The sequence below is a fragment of the Manis javanica genome, chromosome 7 (genome assembly GCF_040802235.1).
Source record: "Manis javanica isolate MJ-LG chromosome 7, MJ_LKY, whole genome shotgun sequence".
NCBI lineage: Eukaryota > Metazoa > Chordata > Mammalia > Pholidota > Manidae > Manis > Manis javanica.
Window position 1 is genome coordinate 61,150,842 of NC_133162.1, and position 19,953 is coordinate 61,170,794.

The 19,953-nt window shown below is 34.3% G+C and overlaps 1 protein-coding gene across 4 annotated transcripts in view; it reads left to right on the forward strand.

Annotated features, from left to right (window-relative positions):
- Positions 1-19,953, forward strand: part of PCDH15 (protocadherin related 15) — a 1,663,341-nt gene that overhangs the window by 1,388,470 nt on the left and 254,918 nt on the right. For all 4 annotated transcript variants that reach the window (XM_073241042.1, XM_073241040.1, XM_073241039.1 and 1 more), the window contains one exon: positions 11,778-11,857. In XM_073241042.1, the coding sequence (XP_073097143.1) occupies positions 11,778-11,857 (80 nt within the window). The remainder of the gene's footprint in view (positions 1-11,777; positions 11,858-19,953) is intronic.

A 19,953-nucleotide genomic window follows, 5' to 3' on the forward strand; every position in this document is an offset into this window, starting at 1 on the left:
AAAAGTTTACAATTTCCAAACCTGCTTGATAAGAGTTTTTGTAGTTTCTTGTTTTTTTTCTTTTTAAATGTGGAATACTTGTTTGAAAAGCTGTTTGATAGCTACTACTATTTTAATTGTGGTAATCGGTATTACCTTTAGTAAACTGGCAATAAATGATTCTCTGTGCTCCTTTATAAATCAACCTCAACATGCATGTAAATTGTTTATTGCTTCACATACTGTCAGCTATTATTGATTAAAGCTTACATGTAGAAATGCAGTTATTTCCCTGAGATTTTGATAAATAGAAAGGAACATGGAGGTACTAAGGTATCCTCAACAAACAGTGAATAGATGTTAGTTGTCTTGGGAAAACAACAGGAGACCCTGCTGATGTTGAGAAGTTTCTATGGTGATTCTACACTTAACTATGAGGAATTAGCTGATTTGGAGCTAAGAAAACAATTTATTTTAGATAAAAAAATAAATAATATTTGCATTGAAATAGTTACTTAAGAAAACTGAAGAATTCAATTGCGTGTCTCTTCTAGTTTTGAATACTTTTTCACTTTACATGGATTCACAAATTTTTATAACAGTTTTAAAAAGAAAATAAAGGAGAAAGTCTTCATTTCTATGATCTTCTCCAGTCACACACCTATCTCACACACACGCATGCACAAGATATTTTTAAGACCCTCCAGATTAAGAAATCATATGTTTCAGAGATAGAGACAGAATTATCTGGCAATAAAAGTTAACGCAGCTTTGCAAGAATTATTCCCTATCACCTACCTGAAGATAACAGTAATTCATTTTGATTTTGATAAAGAAATTGTTATAAAGGATGGCAAAACTTGATTGCCACTACAGTGCTCCTAATTTACCCAGCATATGCTGGGTGATTTTGAATCAGAAGTCCCCTTTGTGAGTCAAGAAAGATTCAAAGATTAATGCCAAAAACAGCAAGCTGAAAGACCTAGACGTATACTGGGTTCCCTTGTATAATTTTGCTTTTACAATTAATATACATATTTTCATAAATGCAGTCATGTCATACAATTATTTCTTTTTAAGGCATCTTTCTTTTTTATTTTCTGTTTTTGCTTCATCTCCCATTCTGTTTCCTTTCCCCACTTAACTCGCCATTCCTCCTTCATCAGATAACCCACTTAGCCAATTGGTATGTATATTTCCACATATTTTCCCATTATGGTTACATATAATTATATAAGGTATATATGTGTGTATTTATTTACATAGTCACACATAAACTACATACACATGTGATACACATATAGGTGTTTTTACCATTGCTATATTATATGCATACATTTATTTTATGTTCATCTTTGTTTTAAGATATAAAACATACAGAAAAAAAGTGTAAGAGTAGTACAAAACATTTGAGAATAAGTTGCCAGTATGATGTTCCATTACCATCAAATAGTCCAGTTTCAAATTACTGTAACAAACACTCTGCTACACAACCACAGCCCAACCATTAAAATTAGGAGTGACTTTGATACATTTCTACTGTCTAACCCATTCAACTTTTGCCAGTTGCCCTAATGTCCTTTATAACAAAACAATTCAATCCAGGATCTCATGTGACATTTAGTTGTCATGCCATTTTGTTCTCCTCAATCTGAAACAATCCTTCCTTGACACTTTTCAAGATTGCAGTGCACTTATTTTGAACAGTTCCTCTCAATTTGGGCCCATTGATGTTTCTACATGTTTGGTAGAGATCAGTAGTGAAGCCTTTTCTATATAATTTTTCATTTGTATGTTTTTAGATTATTAGTTCAATGTTTTTACTTGTTTGAGGTCTATTCAGAGATTCTTTATCACCTTGAATCCATTTTGGTAGTTTGTGTATTTCTAGAACTTTGTTAATTTCATCTAAGTTATTTAATATGTTGTCTTACAGTTTTTCTTAATATTGCCTTATAATCTATTTTACTTCTGTGAGGTTAGTAGTAATGCCCCTTCTTTTGTTTCTGATTTTAGTAATTGTAGTCTTCTCTCTTCTTAATCTAGCTGGTAGTTTGTTAATATTATTAATCTTTGCAAAACACTAAATTTTGGTTTCACTGATTTTTCTCCATTGTTTTTCTACTTTTAGTTCATTACTTTCCACTTTAGTGTTTATTATTTCTTTCCTTCTGTTTGTGTTAGGTTTATTTAACTTACCTTTTTCCATTCTTTTAAGGTAACAGGTTATTGATTTGAGAACTTTTCCTTTTTAGACATTGATGTTTAGAGCTATAACTTTCTAAAAGAGCTGCCTTATAAATATCACATAAGTTTTAGTGTGGATGTACTTTTTTTTTAAATTTTCATGTATCTTTGAAGTGTTTTCTGATTTTCTTTTTATTGTGTTCTCTGTCCATTGGGTATTTTGGAGTGCCTTGTTTAATTTCTACATGTTTCTACGTATGTAGAAATAAATAAATTTTATGTTATTGATTTCTAATTTCATCCCATTGTGGACAGAGAAAGGATTAGAGACATCTCAGATGCTGGACTTTAATAGCATGGAGTAGGGGGTTGTAAGAAATGTTGTTGGCCTGTCCCTCCAGGGCAGATACCATAGTCTTAGGTGGGAGCTGTGGGGAAGAAGTTCTCTGATCCCAGCTCTACCCGCCTGAAGTAGAGCTTCCTTCATACTGTGTTGGCTGGGCATTGGAGGGGTAGCAGTGTTTTGCTCAAGTGCCACAGACTCTTGCTAGTCTTGCTGAAATTTAGTAGATATTCTAAATAAATATTTCTTGAATAACTGTATGCTTTTAGAACAATTTCCAGAGATTTATTTTTTTTTGTATTTTAGCAGTAATAGTTGTTAGAGTGAGAGAGTGTCCAAGAGCCCCTCACTCTATCATTCCAGAAGTGTCTCCATTGTGTGCTCCATTCTTGCTCAGTTTTGAATGCAGATAACAACTGCAAAAAATGTATTGAGAGAATAATCTTGAAAGTTGGGCCTGTTTTTTGGCCTGGAATAATGCATATTGGATATTATTTGTTATAAATTATGGATTTCACTGAATGTGTCCTCTTGGGCTCCAAGAATTCATGACTTTTTTTTCCCATCATTTCTTTCTGTCCCACCCCCACCCCACTCCATCTCTGCCTCTCCAGGATTAATCTATTAATTAATCACATTCAAAATGTCTGATATATCTCTCAGACCCTTCCTGGAGTTTTTATCTCCATTTATCCAGACATAAAATAAATAGAACAAGCAGTGCTAAGGTACCCATACAATTTTATAGAAAAAAATGTGTGTATGAGACTAGGAAAAAGTGAATCTTCAAGTGGTTAGAAGGAAATTTTACATTTTACCTCTTTGCTGATATGGTTAACATTTCACGTGTTCATACATTGTCAAGTCTTCCATAAGGTGAGTTCTATTGATGATCGAAGGGTACCCTTTTAAAAAACACTTTATAGATTTTTTATTAAAATTCATATCATATATTTTTCTTCTTTCTTAATATTAACATCAATAATAAATATTCATTAAGTACGTGCTGTACCCTAAGCTGCATCCTAGACATGTACTCTTTCATCATTTGATCATTATGACGATCCTGAATTAGATCCCATGCTATTTCAATATCATACATGGAGTCACTGAGACATAAATTGATATAGTGACTTGCCCAAAATTACATAGATAATAAGTGACAGTCGCTTCCATCCCTGACTTTTTTTACTCCAAAGCCCAAGATTTTTAGCTACCAACTTAATTCCTTAATCAATACTTTCTATCTGAGGAGATTGCCAAAGTGTTCTAAACATCCATTACCTAATCTAGTTCCAGATCAAGTATAGTATGCATTTCAAGAGTTATTTGCCCCATTTTATGATTGCAAATGTATGTCCAAAGACAAATTGCAGTTAGATAGTTAGAAGTAGGATAATTAGGACTAGGCCCTCAGTCTGATGGTTACTAGTTTACTAGCTTACTAACTCTAGGTTGTTTTCACAAGTTTGTGTTTAATTAAGGTTTACTGCACATTATTTAACTTTTTACCTGTATTTATGTCACAAATGATAGAATTTTCTCCAAGGTAAGAACTGTATTACATAACATATTCTTGATTCCTAGCATTAAATATGGTGTTTGTAATAGTTGCCCAGTACATTTTTATTTTGGTTTATTGAACTCAAGGTACTGATACTAGTAGTTCCTAAATTAGATTCTGCATTTATATGAAGAGATAGTACCATGATATGTGAGGCTTAATGGACAATTTTCCTCTAATCTCCTTGCTTTTGTATCTTGTCTTATTTTAGGTAGACTTTTCTGTTTTCCCCTCAGTACTGTTAGACTCTTCGCTATATACATGCTTCATTCAGTTTGCCTGGTTATGTTTTTTTTCATTATTTTAAAAATCTGGTTTTAATGTCCTAAAGTCTGGGAAGACCAACTAGTTGGCTAGTATGTAGGCTCTTAGGGCCTGAGAAACCCTTGAACTAAAGTGTAGAGCAAAATATTACTTTTACTGTAAATACAGCTGATTGACATACGAGACAAAACTGGATCACTCTATGTGGGTAAAACTGCAATATTTCCAGAATCTCTTGCCTGGCCTTAGTGTATCTCCATATCAATAGGTGTTTCCAAGGGGTGGAGAGAAGTATGCCATCTCCATATCAATAGGTAATTATAAGGCAAGTAAGGGCTTATCTGGACCAGATAAATTGGGTGGGGCCTCTTCTTCTGCAGCCAATTGTGAGAGGCTTGGGAGAGCAGAAATGGACAGCTTGTAAGAAAGAAATCAGTTTCTCCCACTTTATTTCTTCCTTTGACTGATTTCGTTTTCAAAAGTATTTTGTTCTGGGATTTTCCCTCTGGAATTACTCTCTACTTTGCCTCATTGTGCTAAATCTACCCTCTCTGTCTCAGGAAGTATAAAAGCAAACCCAAACTTAAAGTACTAAGGCATATCAGTAAAAAAGTAGATGGCAGACTTGCCTTCATGGAGATTACATTCTAGAAGGATCTGAAGAAAATCAACAGAGTATATAAGTGAGTTATATAGAATTTTAGAAGGTGATAAGTGACATGTGGGGAAAAAAAAAACATAAATGAGAACGGAGAGGGAGTACACAAGGAATTGCAATTTGGTCAGGGATGTTTCACTGTGGTGATGTTAGCAAAAAAGGCCTTGAGGTTCATTCAGCCCTGCCTGGTGTGTTTGAAGAACAGCAAAGATCCTAATAGGACAGGGGTAAAGTAAAAGAGGAGGAAATCTGTAGGAATAAAATTACCCAGTAATAGTGGTGATGTAGAGATAACTATTCTCAGTGAAATTAGGTGCTACAGGAAGAATTTAAGGAGAGTAGTGATATGAAAAAACAAAATTTAAAAGGATCACTATGGATTCTGTTTTGAGAATGGTCTTCAGTGGAGGAAGGTCAGATATTATGGAAATTAGGGTGCTGCTTCAATAGTCCCATCTAGGCCTGGAGTGGTATTTCTGGAAATGGTGAGAAATGCTTCCATTCTCATTATTTTCTGTACATAGACTATGGGACTGCTGATGATTGAATGTGGGACAGGCAACAGAAGTTAAGAATAGCTATTAAGATACAGCCTGGGCAACTGGAAGGATGAAATTCCCATTAACCAGAATAAAAAGAGTATCAGAGAAAGAGTAATTCAATTTTGGACATATTAAATTTGAATGTTTTTGTTCTGACATCTAAGTAAAGCTATTGAGTTGGCAGTTGGGTATGTGTTTGGGGAGGAAGTATGGACAGTTGAAGTCTTGAGCACTGAACTACTACTTTATACTTTGAGATTGGCTGGGGTTCTTAAGGGAGTCAATGTAAGACATCCAAATACTGATTTTTTTAATCAAAATATAGTTGATATACAATCATATACTGGTTTGAAGTATACAACACATTGATTCAACTGTTACACACATCATTAAATCCTCACCCCAACTAGTGCAGTTAATCTGCCAAAGATTGATTTTTAAGGTGTTAAGGAGAGGAGGACCAGGAATGGAGACACAGAAGAACATATGTCCTGAAAACTAAGGGAAGAAAGTGTGTCAAGGAGAAGGGAAAGATCAGGTATGTCTAATGCTACTCATAGGTCACATTAAAAATAAGCAAACAAACAAAAACAGGTATTATGAACTCACAGTGATTTCAGTAACACTGAATTAACTGATGTTGAAAAGGACAGTCTCTCAGTAGTGGTAGGAGAGTTGGGAATATGATTGAAGTGGTTTTATGAGAGAAAAAGTAGAACAATTAGAAAAGTAGAATGCAAAACTCTCAAAATTTTGCCCTAAACAGGAGTTCACACAGTACATTATCAATAATAGGAGGAGAGACACAGTATGGTCACTGGAAGATATAAATATGAATTCTAGGGACCTTGTGGAAAATTGCTTCAATTTTCTCAGTGAAACAGTAATCAGGGTTGCCAGCTGAGAATAAAGATGGAGTAGGATGAACTGGAGACCTGAGGAGAAGGTGTTAAGTAATCATATAGGAAAGAGGGAGAGGGAATGAAGTCACAAAATACAGTTTAATAGATGGACAGGATTAAAGGATTTATGGCATACTCAGGTATTGTCATTCTAGATTAGCTGCATTTCCATACTTCAGCTATGTTATATCTGTATATTGTCATATTATTTACTTTGTATTTTTTAGAAAATTGAATAAGCTGACTTTTTTACACAATGAAATTATTTCAAAAAGGAAAATTTATATCAGAACCATAAATGACAAAACGACCAGTTGACATAAAAAGTATGAATTAATTCATATTGAAATTTATTCATAAACATACACATTTTGTTGAAGGGCCAACAATTTAATAACCAGAAGTGCACACACACAGTTTTGGAAATACTGCTGTACTAAACTGAAAGCTTCAGTTTTTGCTTTCAAGTAGTTTAATAACATAAATCAGAACTTGTTTGCCTAAGTGAGAAAAGAAAAGATCATCTAAATCCGCTGATTTTTATCTATTTTAGAATCCCTAAGGGCAGGTACTTTGTCTTAATGTCCTGTGAAATGTGTAGAATCATTCTGTGCTCATAAAGTGCACTCTACCAGATGGCATTTGATAGCTGTGTTCATCTTTAACATGAACAGAATATTAGTTTAGAGAAGATTTGTTTTCTTTTCTAAAATCCCTATTTTCCGGTGTCTAAGCCCATTACTTATTTAGATAAATACTTTTGTGTTGCTGTTGGTGCTTCTGAAAAATGGGCGACTTAAATTTAGATGCAGTGAGTAATCTGGTTGAGCAGACTGGAAAAAATAGTTTATCTGATCTTTAAAGATACTCTTTGCCCTTTAAGCGAAAACTAAGAGAAAAACTAGCTTTATCTAAATTCATCATGTTGTTAAACATGAATTGGCAAACCAATTCTGTTCCTTGCTAGCTATCCAAAGTGAGCAATATTCAATCATTTAACCAGAGGTATTATTGAATCTGAGATATTTAACCTTAGGTTGTTCACTTGAGGCCAAAGAAAGCAGGAGATAGTCTAAGGCTTTCTGGCTGTTTCTGAAACTCAGCAAGGCATGTTTCCACTCACGGCCTTATCACCTGATATTCCCTCTGCCTGGAATGCCTTTCCCCATGATTTGCTCTCTCACCTTTTACAAGTGTTTGCCAAAGCTTCACATTTACCTAATAGTTTTCCTGATTACCTGTATTCTGTGCAAATGTTCCCCCTACCCTCCCAATACAACCTTCCTGAATTATTTTATATTTTAGTAGCAGTTAGATGGATCTGAAATCTCTACATTTTATTTAATTATTTGTTCTCTGCCTCCCCCTACTACAATGCAAGCTGCACAGAAGAAGAATGTTTGTCTGTGTTGTTTTCTGTTGAATCCCCAGTGCTTAACACAGTATGGGTATTCAATAAATTCTAAAATTAAATTAATTAATTCACTTAATGAGTGAATACTCTCTGTGTTATTATTATTTTTATTTTGTGGTTAGGTATCTTGCCTGAGAAGAGATGGTACAGCCAGGCTGGGACCCAGGTGGGTGACTCCTGTGATAAATCCAGGCAAGACCACTGCCCCCCATACTTTTCTCAGCCCTTATATGCAGTGCTCAGATTGGATTTGACTGACCAAAAATAAAAGAACAGGAAATGTATTTGTACTAAGGATGAGTAATTCCTGTTACGATATGAAAAAATATTAAATAGCACTACACTCTCCCTTTTTAAGATGAAACAATTACTGTTATCTCCAGATAAAAAATATGTATCTTCCAATTTGTAAATTATACAGAACTCTAATTGAAATGGTGATGGAAAGAGGAATGTAATCTAAGTCTTTTGCATTTCCCTTTTGCCTATAAGGTTACTTTTAGGCTTAAGTGTGATAAAGCATACATATATAGTTTCTGCCATACAGTAACTAGTCAATAAATTTGAACTAAAGGGTTCACTAGTCAATAGCATATATAAATTTCTGCCCATCATTTAGAGAAGGCTGGCTAGACTAAAAAATAGAAAATATATTTTTTTAGTATTTTTAGAAATATATTTTAGGCCACAAATGATGCACATGATCAAATCTTAATTCTCTAAGAACAATTACTTCTGCTGATTTTTCTTATTATTTCTTTTACAAATTACTTGTTTCTGTAGATATTGGCAAGTAGAGATACAAGGTATTTATCTTGTAATGGTTAGATTTCAGAACTCTGATCCACATAGCACCATTCCGCCTTGCTTAGTTGATTGAGAAATTATGAATCTTTCTTGATTACTATACCATTTGCTATGGATCCTGAACCAACAAGGAAGGATTGGTTTAAGAGGATAAAAGGAAGAAAACAATCAAATGAGGATTTCCTTCCAAATCCTGGTTTTTCAATGTTTCCATTATGGGCAGAACCTCACATAAGAATGAAGTAGCCAGCTCATTGGCTTTCACAAGCCTTGAAAGCCTGAGGTATTTAAATGGTCAAACAAAACTGAAGAAATATTTCAAGATACCTCACGGATTGAGCATAATCAATTTGGCTGAAAAACTGAGAAGCATCAAGGAATTCATCTCTGTTATTATTTTAGTAACATAACAAAATAATGACTTATATCAATAAAACACAGCATTCACAGTGCTTTATCCCACAAAAATAATATTGAATATTGAAGTAGATCTGATACATTAGAAGAAAGGTTCAACATTAATGTGTACTTGAACTTATTTATACAAGCTATCTTGTTTCAGAATCTATTTCTTCTTTTATGAAAATTCAAAACAATAAATTCTCTCAAAACCACTCTATTCCAGTGAATTAACCAAAAGGAATTTTTAATACCTGTAACAGTATTACAGGTAAAAATAACTGAATGAAAAAGAAAAACAACAGAAAATGTTTAGTGTGAGCTTTTTAGTGATAAAATGCAGTCTTCTACTATAAAATGACACTGCGTTTCTTTAAAAAGTGAACTGAGTATCATTATTTGTAGTCCCATTTTATCTTTTTTTCCCTAATACTTGTCTGACAAAGAACAGAAAACCAAGGGAAAATAATCAAACAACTGCTATCAATCCCACTGAGTATGTTTCTGAAAATTCTTTTGTTTCTTACTTGCCACTTTTAAACTTCCATTATAATTAATTTAATGGAATTTCATATTTTAGATTTAGATATAAATGGAATGTTTCAAAGATATTGCCCTAGGTAGTTTTATATTTCATTGTATTTTACTATTTTATTTTATTCCATGTATTTTAGTGTATGTATATTTGTGAGTGTGTATATCTAATAACACAATAGTATTACCCAAAGAAATAAAATTTTGGACTGAAAAAAATGGTCACTTTACTTAATTAAAAACTAAGTGCAGTGAGGGCAGAAGGGAGAAAGCAGGGCTGCCAGGAAGATGACTATTATAATCTGTGAAGAAGACAGTGGTATGGGAAGGAGTTCAGATACTGTCATATACTGCAATTAATTTAAAGGTACATGCAATGGAATTTGCTGACGGCTGCTTCGGGGAGTAGGAACGAGGAGTTAAGGTCTCAATATGAGGCCGCTGTTCAGTGGGATAATGAAGACCTAACAAGCAGGCTGTTGTTTTCTTGAGGGGTGGAGTCTGTGGGAAGAGATCGGGATTTGGGAGTTTTAGCATTTTAAATTGGGGATGCTTATCATTTCAGCTAATTGGACATTCAAGTAGGCAATGAAGGTGTCTGAAATTCAGAAGAAAGGACTGGGTTAGAGATATGAGCGTCTTCCACATATGGATAGTATTTGAAGTTTTGCAATTGGATCAAGTGACTAAGCGAGTAAGGTCCGAGGACAGAACTTCAGAGCAGCCAGGTGTGAATATGTCTTAGAAATGAGGAGAAATCAGCAAAGGAAAATGAAAAGAAGCAGCCAATAATTTGGAATTGAAATATTGAATAGGATGGATGTAAGCCATGTGAAGGACGTGTTTCATAGAGTGGGCATAGATTAAACAATCCTGCAAAAAATTATAATGATAATCCTGCAAAGCTTCTCCCACAAAACCGTGCATTTTGTAAATATTTTCTGTTATTTTTCAGTCATCCCTGGACTCAGGTTTTTGTAGCCCAACAGAGGCTTCTGGCCATCTCCATTGTGGTAGCCAATAGAGCTATTTTATAACTTCTGCTCTGTTATGCATATCAAAGGCATCTGATCTACCAGTAGAAACACTGCCTCCCTGTCAATCTGGGCATGGGATTTCACACTCAGGCTCTTATGGCTGAGGCCATTCCTGTCTAGTCAGTGAAAGGACCCCACACAAATACCCTTTTCTTAAAGACTGCCAACTTTAGGGCAGTACCTGTCAGTCAGAAAGGTTGGTATCTCTGCCAGGCCAGTGATCTATAAATAAAATTCCTCCAGCACTTTCTCAGGTATTTCCCCTCTCCTCGGGGTTCTACCTGGGCAGATCCCTCCCACATCCCTTTTATATCATGCAGATTTCTTTCTTCGCCCATGTCTTCCATAAGGGAATTTTCAGACTCGTCAAAAGAAAAAACTCTTGGATGTTTAGAAGGTCAAATCCAAGACTCCAGTGCCACAAACTAGAGTGTGTCTTCTTCTTGAATAAGAGAAACTTAGAACTCAAAGTCAGAAGCTGTAAGTTGCACCTTCTCTGACTTGAGTGAAGGAGAGAAGGGGGAGAAAAGGATAATGTTTATTAGAAACTAACAATGTGTCAGGTGTTAGTCTGTGTGCCTAGACACAGTATATTTCAATTAAGCCTTCTAATATCTATTAACTTCATTCATAAAATGAAGTTGAAAATAATTACACAATTTAGTAAGTGGAGCCTGGTTTTGAATTCATTCTCTGGTTCCAGATTCAGGATTCTTCACCCTTAAAATTTCCTGACTTTATGTAATCTCAGAAGAAAATGGAAAAAAAAGTGGATTAAATAACTTCTCTATACTGTAAATATTTATGAAGAGTTTAACATATTTGTTTAAATTGTAGAGAAAGACTCATGTAAATGTAAATACATAAACCTTAGGAAAACCATTACTCTATTTCCCCTCCAGGAAAGATTATATACATTCAGAGATATTATTCATTGTTACTATCTTCAGATGAGAAAAATGACAGAAATGCTAGGATCAGATATGAAACTCTTTCCTTTACATCTTGCCATTAGCTCCTTTTTAAATCTTTATTTTTTAAGAGTATTGTGGTTATTCTGTCTATTAGTTCCAAGCTTCTGTATTACACTGTTTGAATAGGAGTCATATCAATTATTTGATAATTAAATTATGTTTTCTCTCTGAAGGCAACTGATCGAGAGGGAGACCCAATAACATATGCCATTGAGAATGGAGACCCTCAGAGAGTTTTTAATCTTTCAGAAACGTAAGTTAAAAATGATTTCTAAATTGATTTTTTTCCTTTTTAAAATGTTAAACAAGGTAGTGGTAACAGGAGAAGAGACTTCTAATCAGACGATTTCAACTGTTTGTAGCTTTATTTTCCTTTTTTTTTTCCTATGAATGTTAATGTGAGCTGGGAGGTATAATTCTGAACCCAGAAGTCTTACCCAGAAGACTATTTATTTTAAACATTTTCTCCTAGGTAAAATCCAGTGAGGTGGAAACATTTCACTTGCAGATGGGGATTAATTAGATCCTTTTAAAGTTGTCAGCAACTCATAATAACAAGGGCATTTCTACAAAGAGTAACTTGGCACTAAATTGTTTATTTGAAGGGAATTTTGTCAGACACAGTGTAGTTCAAACCCACTAAAAGACCACCAAGGTCCATCCTTCAATTTTTCGGTAATGTGGGTATATTTTATATTTGACAAATGAATTAGCACAAAAATACTGCATGTCCATTTAAGCTTCTTTGAGGTCTCTATCAGGGCCAGTCTGCTCACCTGTCTGAACATATCAGAGATAAAGTTAATCCTAACTATTGAGATGACTGGGAAGCAGCATTAAAGAAGCATTTAGGATTGTAGAGAGATCATTTGCCTCCCTTCTGCAATAGCAAAATATCTATTCTGCTGTGGCCTGTGGCTGGTGATTAAAGCTTGCTACCTTTCTGAGGTTTTCTGTATGGCCATGCATGAATTTTACTCCCTGAAAGAATGGAAACCTACACCTAGCCCAGGATTATAAAGTGAAAATTTTGACAAGTGAACTAGGTACTGCTTCAGCCCAGGAACATGTGACACCTCATGTCGAATAGGGGTCACCTAGTCTTGTGAGCAACACCTGCAATTTCACATTGAATAGGATGTTACAACCATGAATAGGATGCTTGGAAACAGTATTTCCCAAGCCTTTAGATTGCACAAATGAGTAAACTTCCATTTAAAAAATGGAAAGATAACTATTTTGAATTTCCCCCATAGGTACATAACAAATCATAAATTAGCTATAATTTATAATCACACTTAAAGAAAGAAAGCTTTTTAAAAGGGGCGCATTAACAGTAATCAAAATTGTGTGGTACTGGTACAAGAATAGATGTAGAGGTCACTAGGGTAAACTTAAAAGTCCAGAAATAACCCCTAACATTTATAGTCAATTGATTTCCCAAAAAAAGGGGCAAGGCGATCCAATCAGAAAAGAATAATCTTTCCAACAAATCAAGCTGAGACAGCATGTGAAAGAATGAATTTGAATGGTCACCTCATATTATTTGCAAAAATTAACTCAAATTGGATTATAGAAAGATTTGAAAGAGATAAAGCTATAAAAGTCTTAGAATAAAACACAAAAGTAAGTCTTCAGTATTTGGACTAGGCAGTGCTTCCTTAGATGTGGCACAAAAAGCACAAGTGATTACTGAGAAGACTGGTAAGTTGGTCTTCATTAAAACTTGAAAAAAAAATCTGCTTCAAAGGACACCACTGAGAAAGTAAAATATAAGCATAGACTGGGAGAAAATATTTTTAAGTATGTATATCAAGACTATATAAAGAACTATTACAATTAAAAAATAAACAGAAATAGTATAAATGAAAATAGACAAGAATTTGAATGGCCGTTTTTTCAAAGAAGATACGTGTATGGTCAATAGCATGGGGAAATAGGCTTATGCTTAGTAGTAACTAGGGAAATGCAAATTAAATCATGGCCTTCCGCTTCACACCTGCTTGGAATGGCTATAGTGAAAAGAGAAAGTCAACAGCAAATATGGGTGAGGATGTGGAGATAGCAGAATCCTCATGTATTTCTGGTGGGAGTGTAGAATGTACACTGTGGTAAACAGTTTACATTCCCTGTAAGTATGAGACAGAATATTACCATATAACCCAGCAATTCCCCTTTTATCTACTCAAGAGAAATGAAAACATAAAAAGTTGCTTTTTTAAACATGAAACATTCAAATAAAAAGTTGCACAAAAACGTTCATAACAGAATTATTTACAACAACAAAATGTGGAAACAACCCAAATGTCTATCTATAGATGAATGGATTAGCAAAATGTGTGTCCGTACAATGGAATATTATTCATTAATAAAGGGGGATGAAGTACTGAAACATGCTACAACATGGATGTGCCTTGGAAACATGCTTGGTGAAAGAAGTGGCCACATATTTAATGATCACATTTGTATTAAATTCCCAGAATACGCAAATCTTTAGAGACAAAAAGTACACTAAGGGTTGCCTGAGGCTAGGGTGTGGGGCTGACTATGGAGTGACTGCTAATGGGAACAGGGCTGAAAATGTCTTAACATTCATTGTGTAATGGTTGAAGAATTCTTAATAGATCATAAAATTCATTGAATTGTACACTTGCAGTGGATGGATTTGATGATGTGTAAATTATATGTTAATAAAGCTGTTGAGAAAAAAAAGACAACAACGAAGCTCTCACTTGCCCTGGGAAGCAGGCAGCCCAAGTCTTACTCTGTTAAGATTTCCATTCCTGAGTTTACCTGGTTTTCACTTGATGCGGAAGTAAGGACAACTGGTTGTGAAATCTGATGAGCCACCAGTTTTACCAAAGAAAATTCTCTGCTTGTGTTGCGATCCTTAGCAAGTGTTTCTCTATTCTCTCATCTCTGCTTTTGAAACAAGACACCCAGCTGGGTCACAGAGGCCCCTAAGGTATAAAAGATTCAATGCAGCATCCTCTTTTTCTACACTGACCACAATTCTTAATACCACAGTTCTTAAGTCAGTTCATGCAGTCATGTTTTTAACTGCAAACTGCTGCCAGGACAGCTAGACTAGGCAAAGTCGCTGTGATGGCAGCATAGTCTCTTTTGGTGAATGTTCTTGACTCAGGGTCCAGTACACTGGGCCCATTGCCTTCTATCCTGTGGCCATTTCATTTCAGCCACCCCAGTGCTGTTGTTCTCACTGATATTTTTAGGTTGGCCTGGATCATTAGCAATATAACACATTTGGAATGGGGAAAAAATTAAAATTTCAATCCCTTCCCTCTTCAGAACTTCTGGGATACTTGTGCAAATTTGTACCACCATGTCCATGTGAGTTTTAAGGATTTGAATAATTTGGGTACTCCTTCAGAAAACAATAGAAAAGAAATAATGTTCTGCTTATCAGACATTTCAATTCACACAGTGTTTTGATTGCATTTAACTTCTTTAATCAACAACAAAGTACATGTTCATTGTTTAAATATTATTTTATGCTATGATGCAAATTTTATCAATAATCAGCATTACAGTACCATTACTTTACCTTTTTCCATTGAAATAAAAATATGCCAAAAAGTTTTTATAATTTGTTAACAAATATTAGTAGTGATGAATAATCATTTTATTGCTAGTGTGGATTTACAAAGTGTTGAATTGTTATATACAATTTAATGAATTGGATTATCATACAGCCAAGAGAGAAACTCACTCTTTAAAGAAAAGGACTTGTTCCTTAAAAATCACAACCACTCATCATGAAAATCATTCAATACCATGTTTTAAATGGCCAGCTCTGTATTGCTCTGTAGAGTTTTGCATTATATTAATAACTTTTCAGTGTCTCTGTAGATAGTTGCATTTAATCCAGCAAATATTTATTCAGCAAACATTCACATATAAGTGAACATTTAAACAAGATGTAAGTAAACTTCCTTTATGAGTAAGATAGCCAATATTTAAGTTATTTAATGCACGAGGTTGAGGAATTCTTATACATTGTCCTCATTAAGTGATATAACACTTGAAGGCTAAATGCGAAACAAAAGAGCTTCATAGAATTATTTCTGCTCTTTTTAGAATTTTATTGGAAAAGTTTTGATCTTCACTGACATTTTAATGTCTTTCTATGAGACTAAATTCATTTTGACACTAAATTTAAACCTTGATTATGTTTTTCATTTTAGTTGGAACTTTATGATTACAATCAAGATTAAGTAACATAAGAAAGATGATATGCATTTTCTTTCCATCAGGTCTACTTTTCAAAATATATACTCAAATAAAACTACTCCTCATACCTTTCACTCTATACCACCTTAGTCCATGCCCACCATCATGTTTTCCCTGAACTGCCACCATACCCAGCTTCTAATGGTCTGTTTTTACTAACCACTAATTACTATTTAGCGTGGGATACCATATTAAACTTGACACAATCACACATTTTGAAGTATTCTCTATGTAACATTTTGAAGAAACTCTAAGTATCGTTCTAAGGCCTCAAACCTGATGCCCAAAAGCAATATGATAAAGCTGTTGAAGGCTTAGACATATGTAAGTATAAATGATATTAAATTGCAGTGAGTAGAATGTACTGAAAAAGTTTAAAGGAAGCTTAGAATAGAAAGCATGAAACTTGTGAGATAATCTTTCAGTCCATATAGTGCTGATGCAGTATTTCCTAATAAACAATGCAGTTGGGGAAATGTGTCCTTACAGGAGCAGGTTTTAAATGCTAGCAGACTGGTTTTTTAGGAAGTAGAAGCTCTCCACTACTTTTTATTTACATTGTTTAAACACCATTTTTATGGCTAGGCATGCCAACTCATCATCTGAAAGAGCTAGATTTTGTCAAGCATGATATATTTCAGGAATATAGCCATCAAGTTTGGTGAGGGAATTCCATGCAATATAATTAATATAACTGAGGTGAAATTCACATAAAATAAAATTAACCATTTTAAAGTAAACAATTTGGTAGCATTTAGAAGACTCACATTATTGCACAACTACCCATTCTACCTAGTTCCCAGATATCTTTATCATTTCCTAAGCAAAGCCAGCCCATTAAGCATTGCTACCTACTTGACTTTACCTCACCCCCTGGCAGCAACCATTTGGTGTCTGTCTCTATGGATTTATCTATTCTGGATAGTCATATCATCATGACCTTTCATGCAGTATGCCTGGCTCTCTTCACTTAGCCCAATGTTTTGATGTTCACCTATGCTGAAGTCTGTATCAGTACTTCATTCCTTCTCATAGCTGCATAATATTCCACTGTATGTCTACATAGTGATTTGTTTATCCATTCATAAATGAATAGGTATTTGGGCTGTTTTTCTATGTTTTAGTTACTGTGAATACTGCTACTATGAACATATATGTACATTTGCTTAAATACGTGTTTTCAATTCTTTTGTACTTTCTGTTCTCAACTAATTGAATGCCAGGATTAGAATTGTTGGGTCATATTGTAATTCTACATTTACTTTTTGAAGAACTGCCAGACTATTTTCCACAGTAATTAAACCATTTTTCATTTCCACCAGCAGTGTCCCAAGGTCCCAAATTCCTCCACATCTTTGTCAGTGTGATTTTTTTGTCCATTGGCTTTGTTTCATTATATATTATTTTATCCATCCTAGTGGGTGTGAAGTGATATTTCATTGTAGTTTTGATTTGTATTTCCCTGATGACTAATGATATAGAGCATCTTTTTAGGTGCTTGTTTGCTATTTGTATATCTTCTCTGGTGAAATATCTATTTGAATCCTTTGCCTACTTTTTAATTGGTTTTTCTTTTTGTTGCTGAGTTTGAAGAGCTCCTTATATATTTTGGGAACCAGACCCTTTTTGGATATATGATTTGCAACTATTTTCTCCCATTTTGTAAGTTTTTTGATATCTTCTACTTTGTTAGTATTATCCTTTGATGCACAAAATTTAATTTTGATGAAGTCCAATATATCTATTTTTTTTCCTTTTGCTGCTCATGCTTTTGGTGTCATATTTAAGAATGCATCATGAAGATGTACTACTATATTTTTGTCTGAGTTTTTTGGTTTCAGTATTTATATTCAGATTGTCAATCCATCTTGAGTTAATTTTTGTAAATGGTGTAAGATACACCAATTGCACTCTTTTGCATATAGATCTTGAATTATCCCAGCACCATTTATGGAAGAAAATATTTGTCCCCCACTGATGAGCTTGGCATCCTTGTTGAGAATCAATTAGCCACAGATGTATGGATTTCTTTCTCAACTGTCACTCTGTTCTATTCCCCACTATACATGGTCACTTTCAAATGGCCTAATTTCTGAAGAAATTCTCTACCCAGCTCCCAAACACATACCACAGCTTGGGGACCTCTATTGTATGCCTTCACCTAAATCTCTTGCCTTGGATGGCTACAGGTTGTTCCCTGCTTTACAACGCTTTCCAGGAAGACCCACTGGTTTTCCACCATGAGTGAGTTCTGAGTTAGGCAGAACAAAGAAAAACACCATGTGTCATTCCTTCTGGCATCCTCCAGAGAAGTGGGGGTGGACAAACAGTTCTTGGTGAATAAGGTTAGCTCTGTTCCCCCTAGAAACAGGGACCAGGGTGTCATACTGCGACTGTTGAATGCCATCTTTAAGACCACTCTGAGCCAGGGAAGGGTGGGGAAAGGACAAGTGAAAATGCTACAAAGCTTTCGACCATTTCTCTTGCCTTTTTCTTGACTCTGTTTTCATTTGGTTGTGGTCAGCCTTTAACTGTTGCCCAGAGTTCTGCCACAGTTGGTTCTTTTGCTTTTTCCTTCATTTTTCAGTGTTTTCTGTGAAAAGACCAGGTCTGGAAGCTGCCTACTTCACCATTTTCACTGACATCACTCCTGCGCGATATTTAAGATCACGTAAAATTTAAGTAGCATTATTATTGATGTTCTATTGGAAGTAATTCTTACATGTTTTTAATTTAAAGATTTACTTCATTCTTAAATGCACTCATGTATCCTGCTCTAAAGCTTCCTTCTAGCTGTAGTAAAACTCCTCCTTGCCACTATTTCTGGAATTTCATAAAAGGATACTTATGTGTACCCATAAACTAGTGTTGCAGCTATGAATACCAAAAGACACCACCTGTTCTTCCTCTCCTCCATCTCCCAAATATCCTATCCAACTACATACTCCACTAGGACACAAGGCACATTTTCTTAAACAGAGGACTATCTCCACAATAACTATGAAAAATTAGCTATTTCTATATAATATGGTTCTAAATTGGAATACTATATATATTTCTAGTGATTTTTTTAAGTTAATGTACAAGGAAGACTACAAAGTCTTGAGCCTTAAACCAAGGGAAAAAACTGGAAAACAATAACTCAATTTTCTTCTTCCTTTCATTACTCCATGGCCAAGTTTTCAGATACCTTATTTCTTAAGTTATTCTTGTGAATAAACCTCAGAAGCTATAAATGTCATACTTTTCTCTTTGACTGTCATTTTACAATGACATTATTTGAACCATCTGTGGTATGGGAAGTTGATCCAAACCTGATTGTTGTGAACTGCTCTGGGAATTGGTCTTCAGTTATTTCAACAAAACATTTAAAAATGTACAAGAAGCAAAGTCAGTTTTTCTGAGTCATACCATATGTTTAGAACTTTTTTTTAAGTCCATATCAACAACCACAACAAAATAAAACAAAGTAAGTATGACTCACATTTTGATTCATTGGTGTTGACTTTCTGTACTCAACTACCATATGTGCTGTGAATTGCTTAAATTCCACTATAACAATAAAGCACTTGCATTAAAATGAAATCTTTTTATCAGTTAGAAAAAAATTATGTTTTCACACTTGATATTTTAATGTTTTATTATATTAATATAATCCACCATAGCAGATGCTTATTAAGCCCTAATTAAAATGTCATGTACAATATCAGTTTGTAATATTTCAGATGTAAATGTGGAACTTTTTTTTTTAGAGAGCAGTACGTGACCAAACTGTTATGAAACAAATTACATTGGAAAAGAAAGTCTTAAATATTAGGAAGCATTTATTCTGGGCATTGGAAAGGTAGTAGTATTAAAAACATTCTAAGTGTGAGAATTTGCCCAAAGTTGTTCATCATACATTATATATACCCAGTTAAATTAAGAAATACTTAAATTTTGAAAGAATAGCAAAATGGTAACATTGCTAGTTTATTGACAAAAGTTTGACTTCATAAATTATAACATGAGAGAGTGAATACTCATAACATTTTCTGAAGAAGAATAAATCATGCAGCCTGATTCCTTTTTTGAAAATAATGACATATATTTACATAT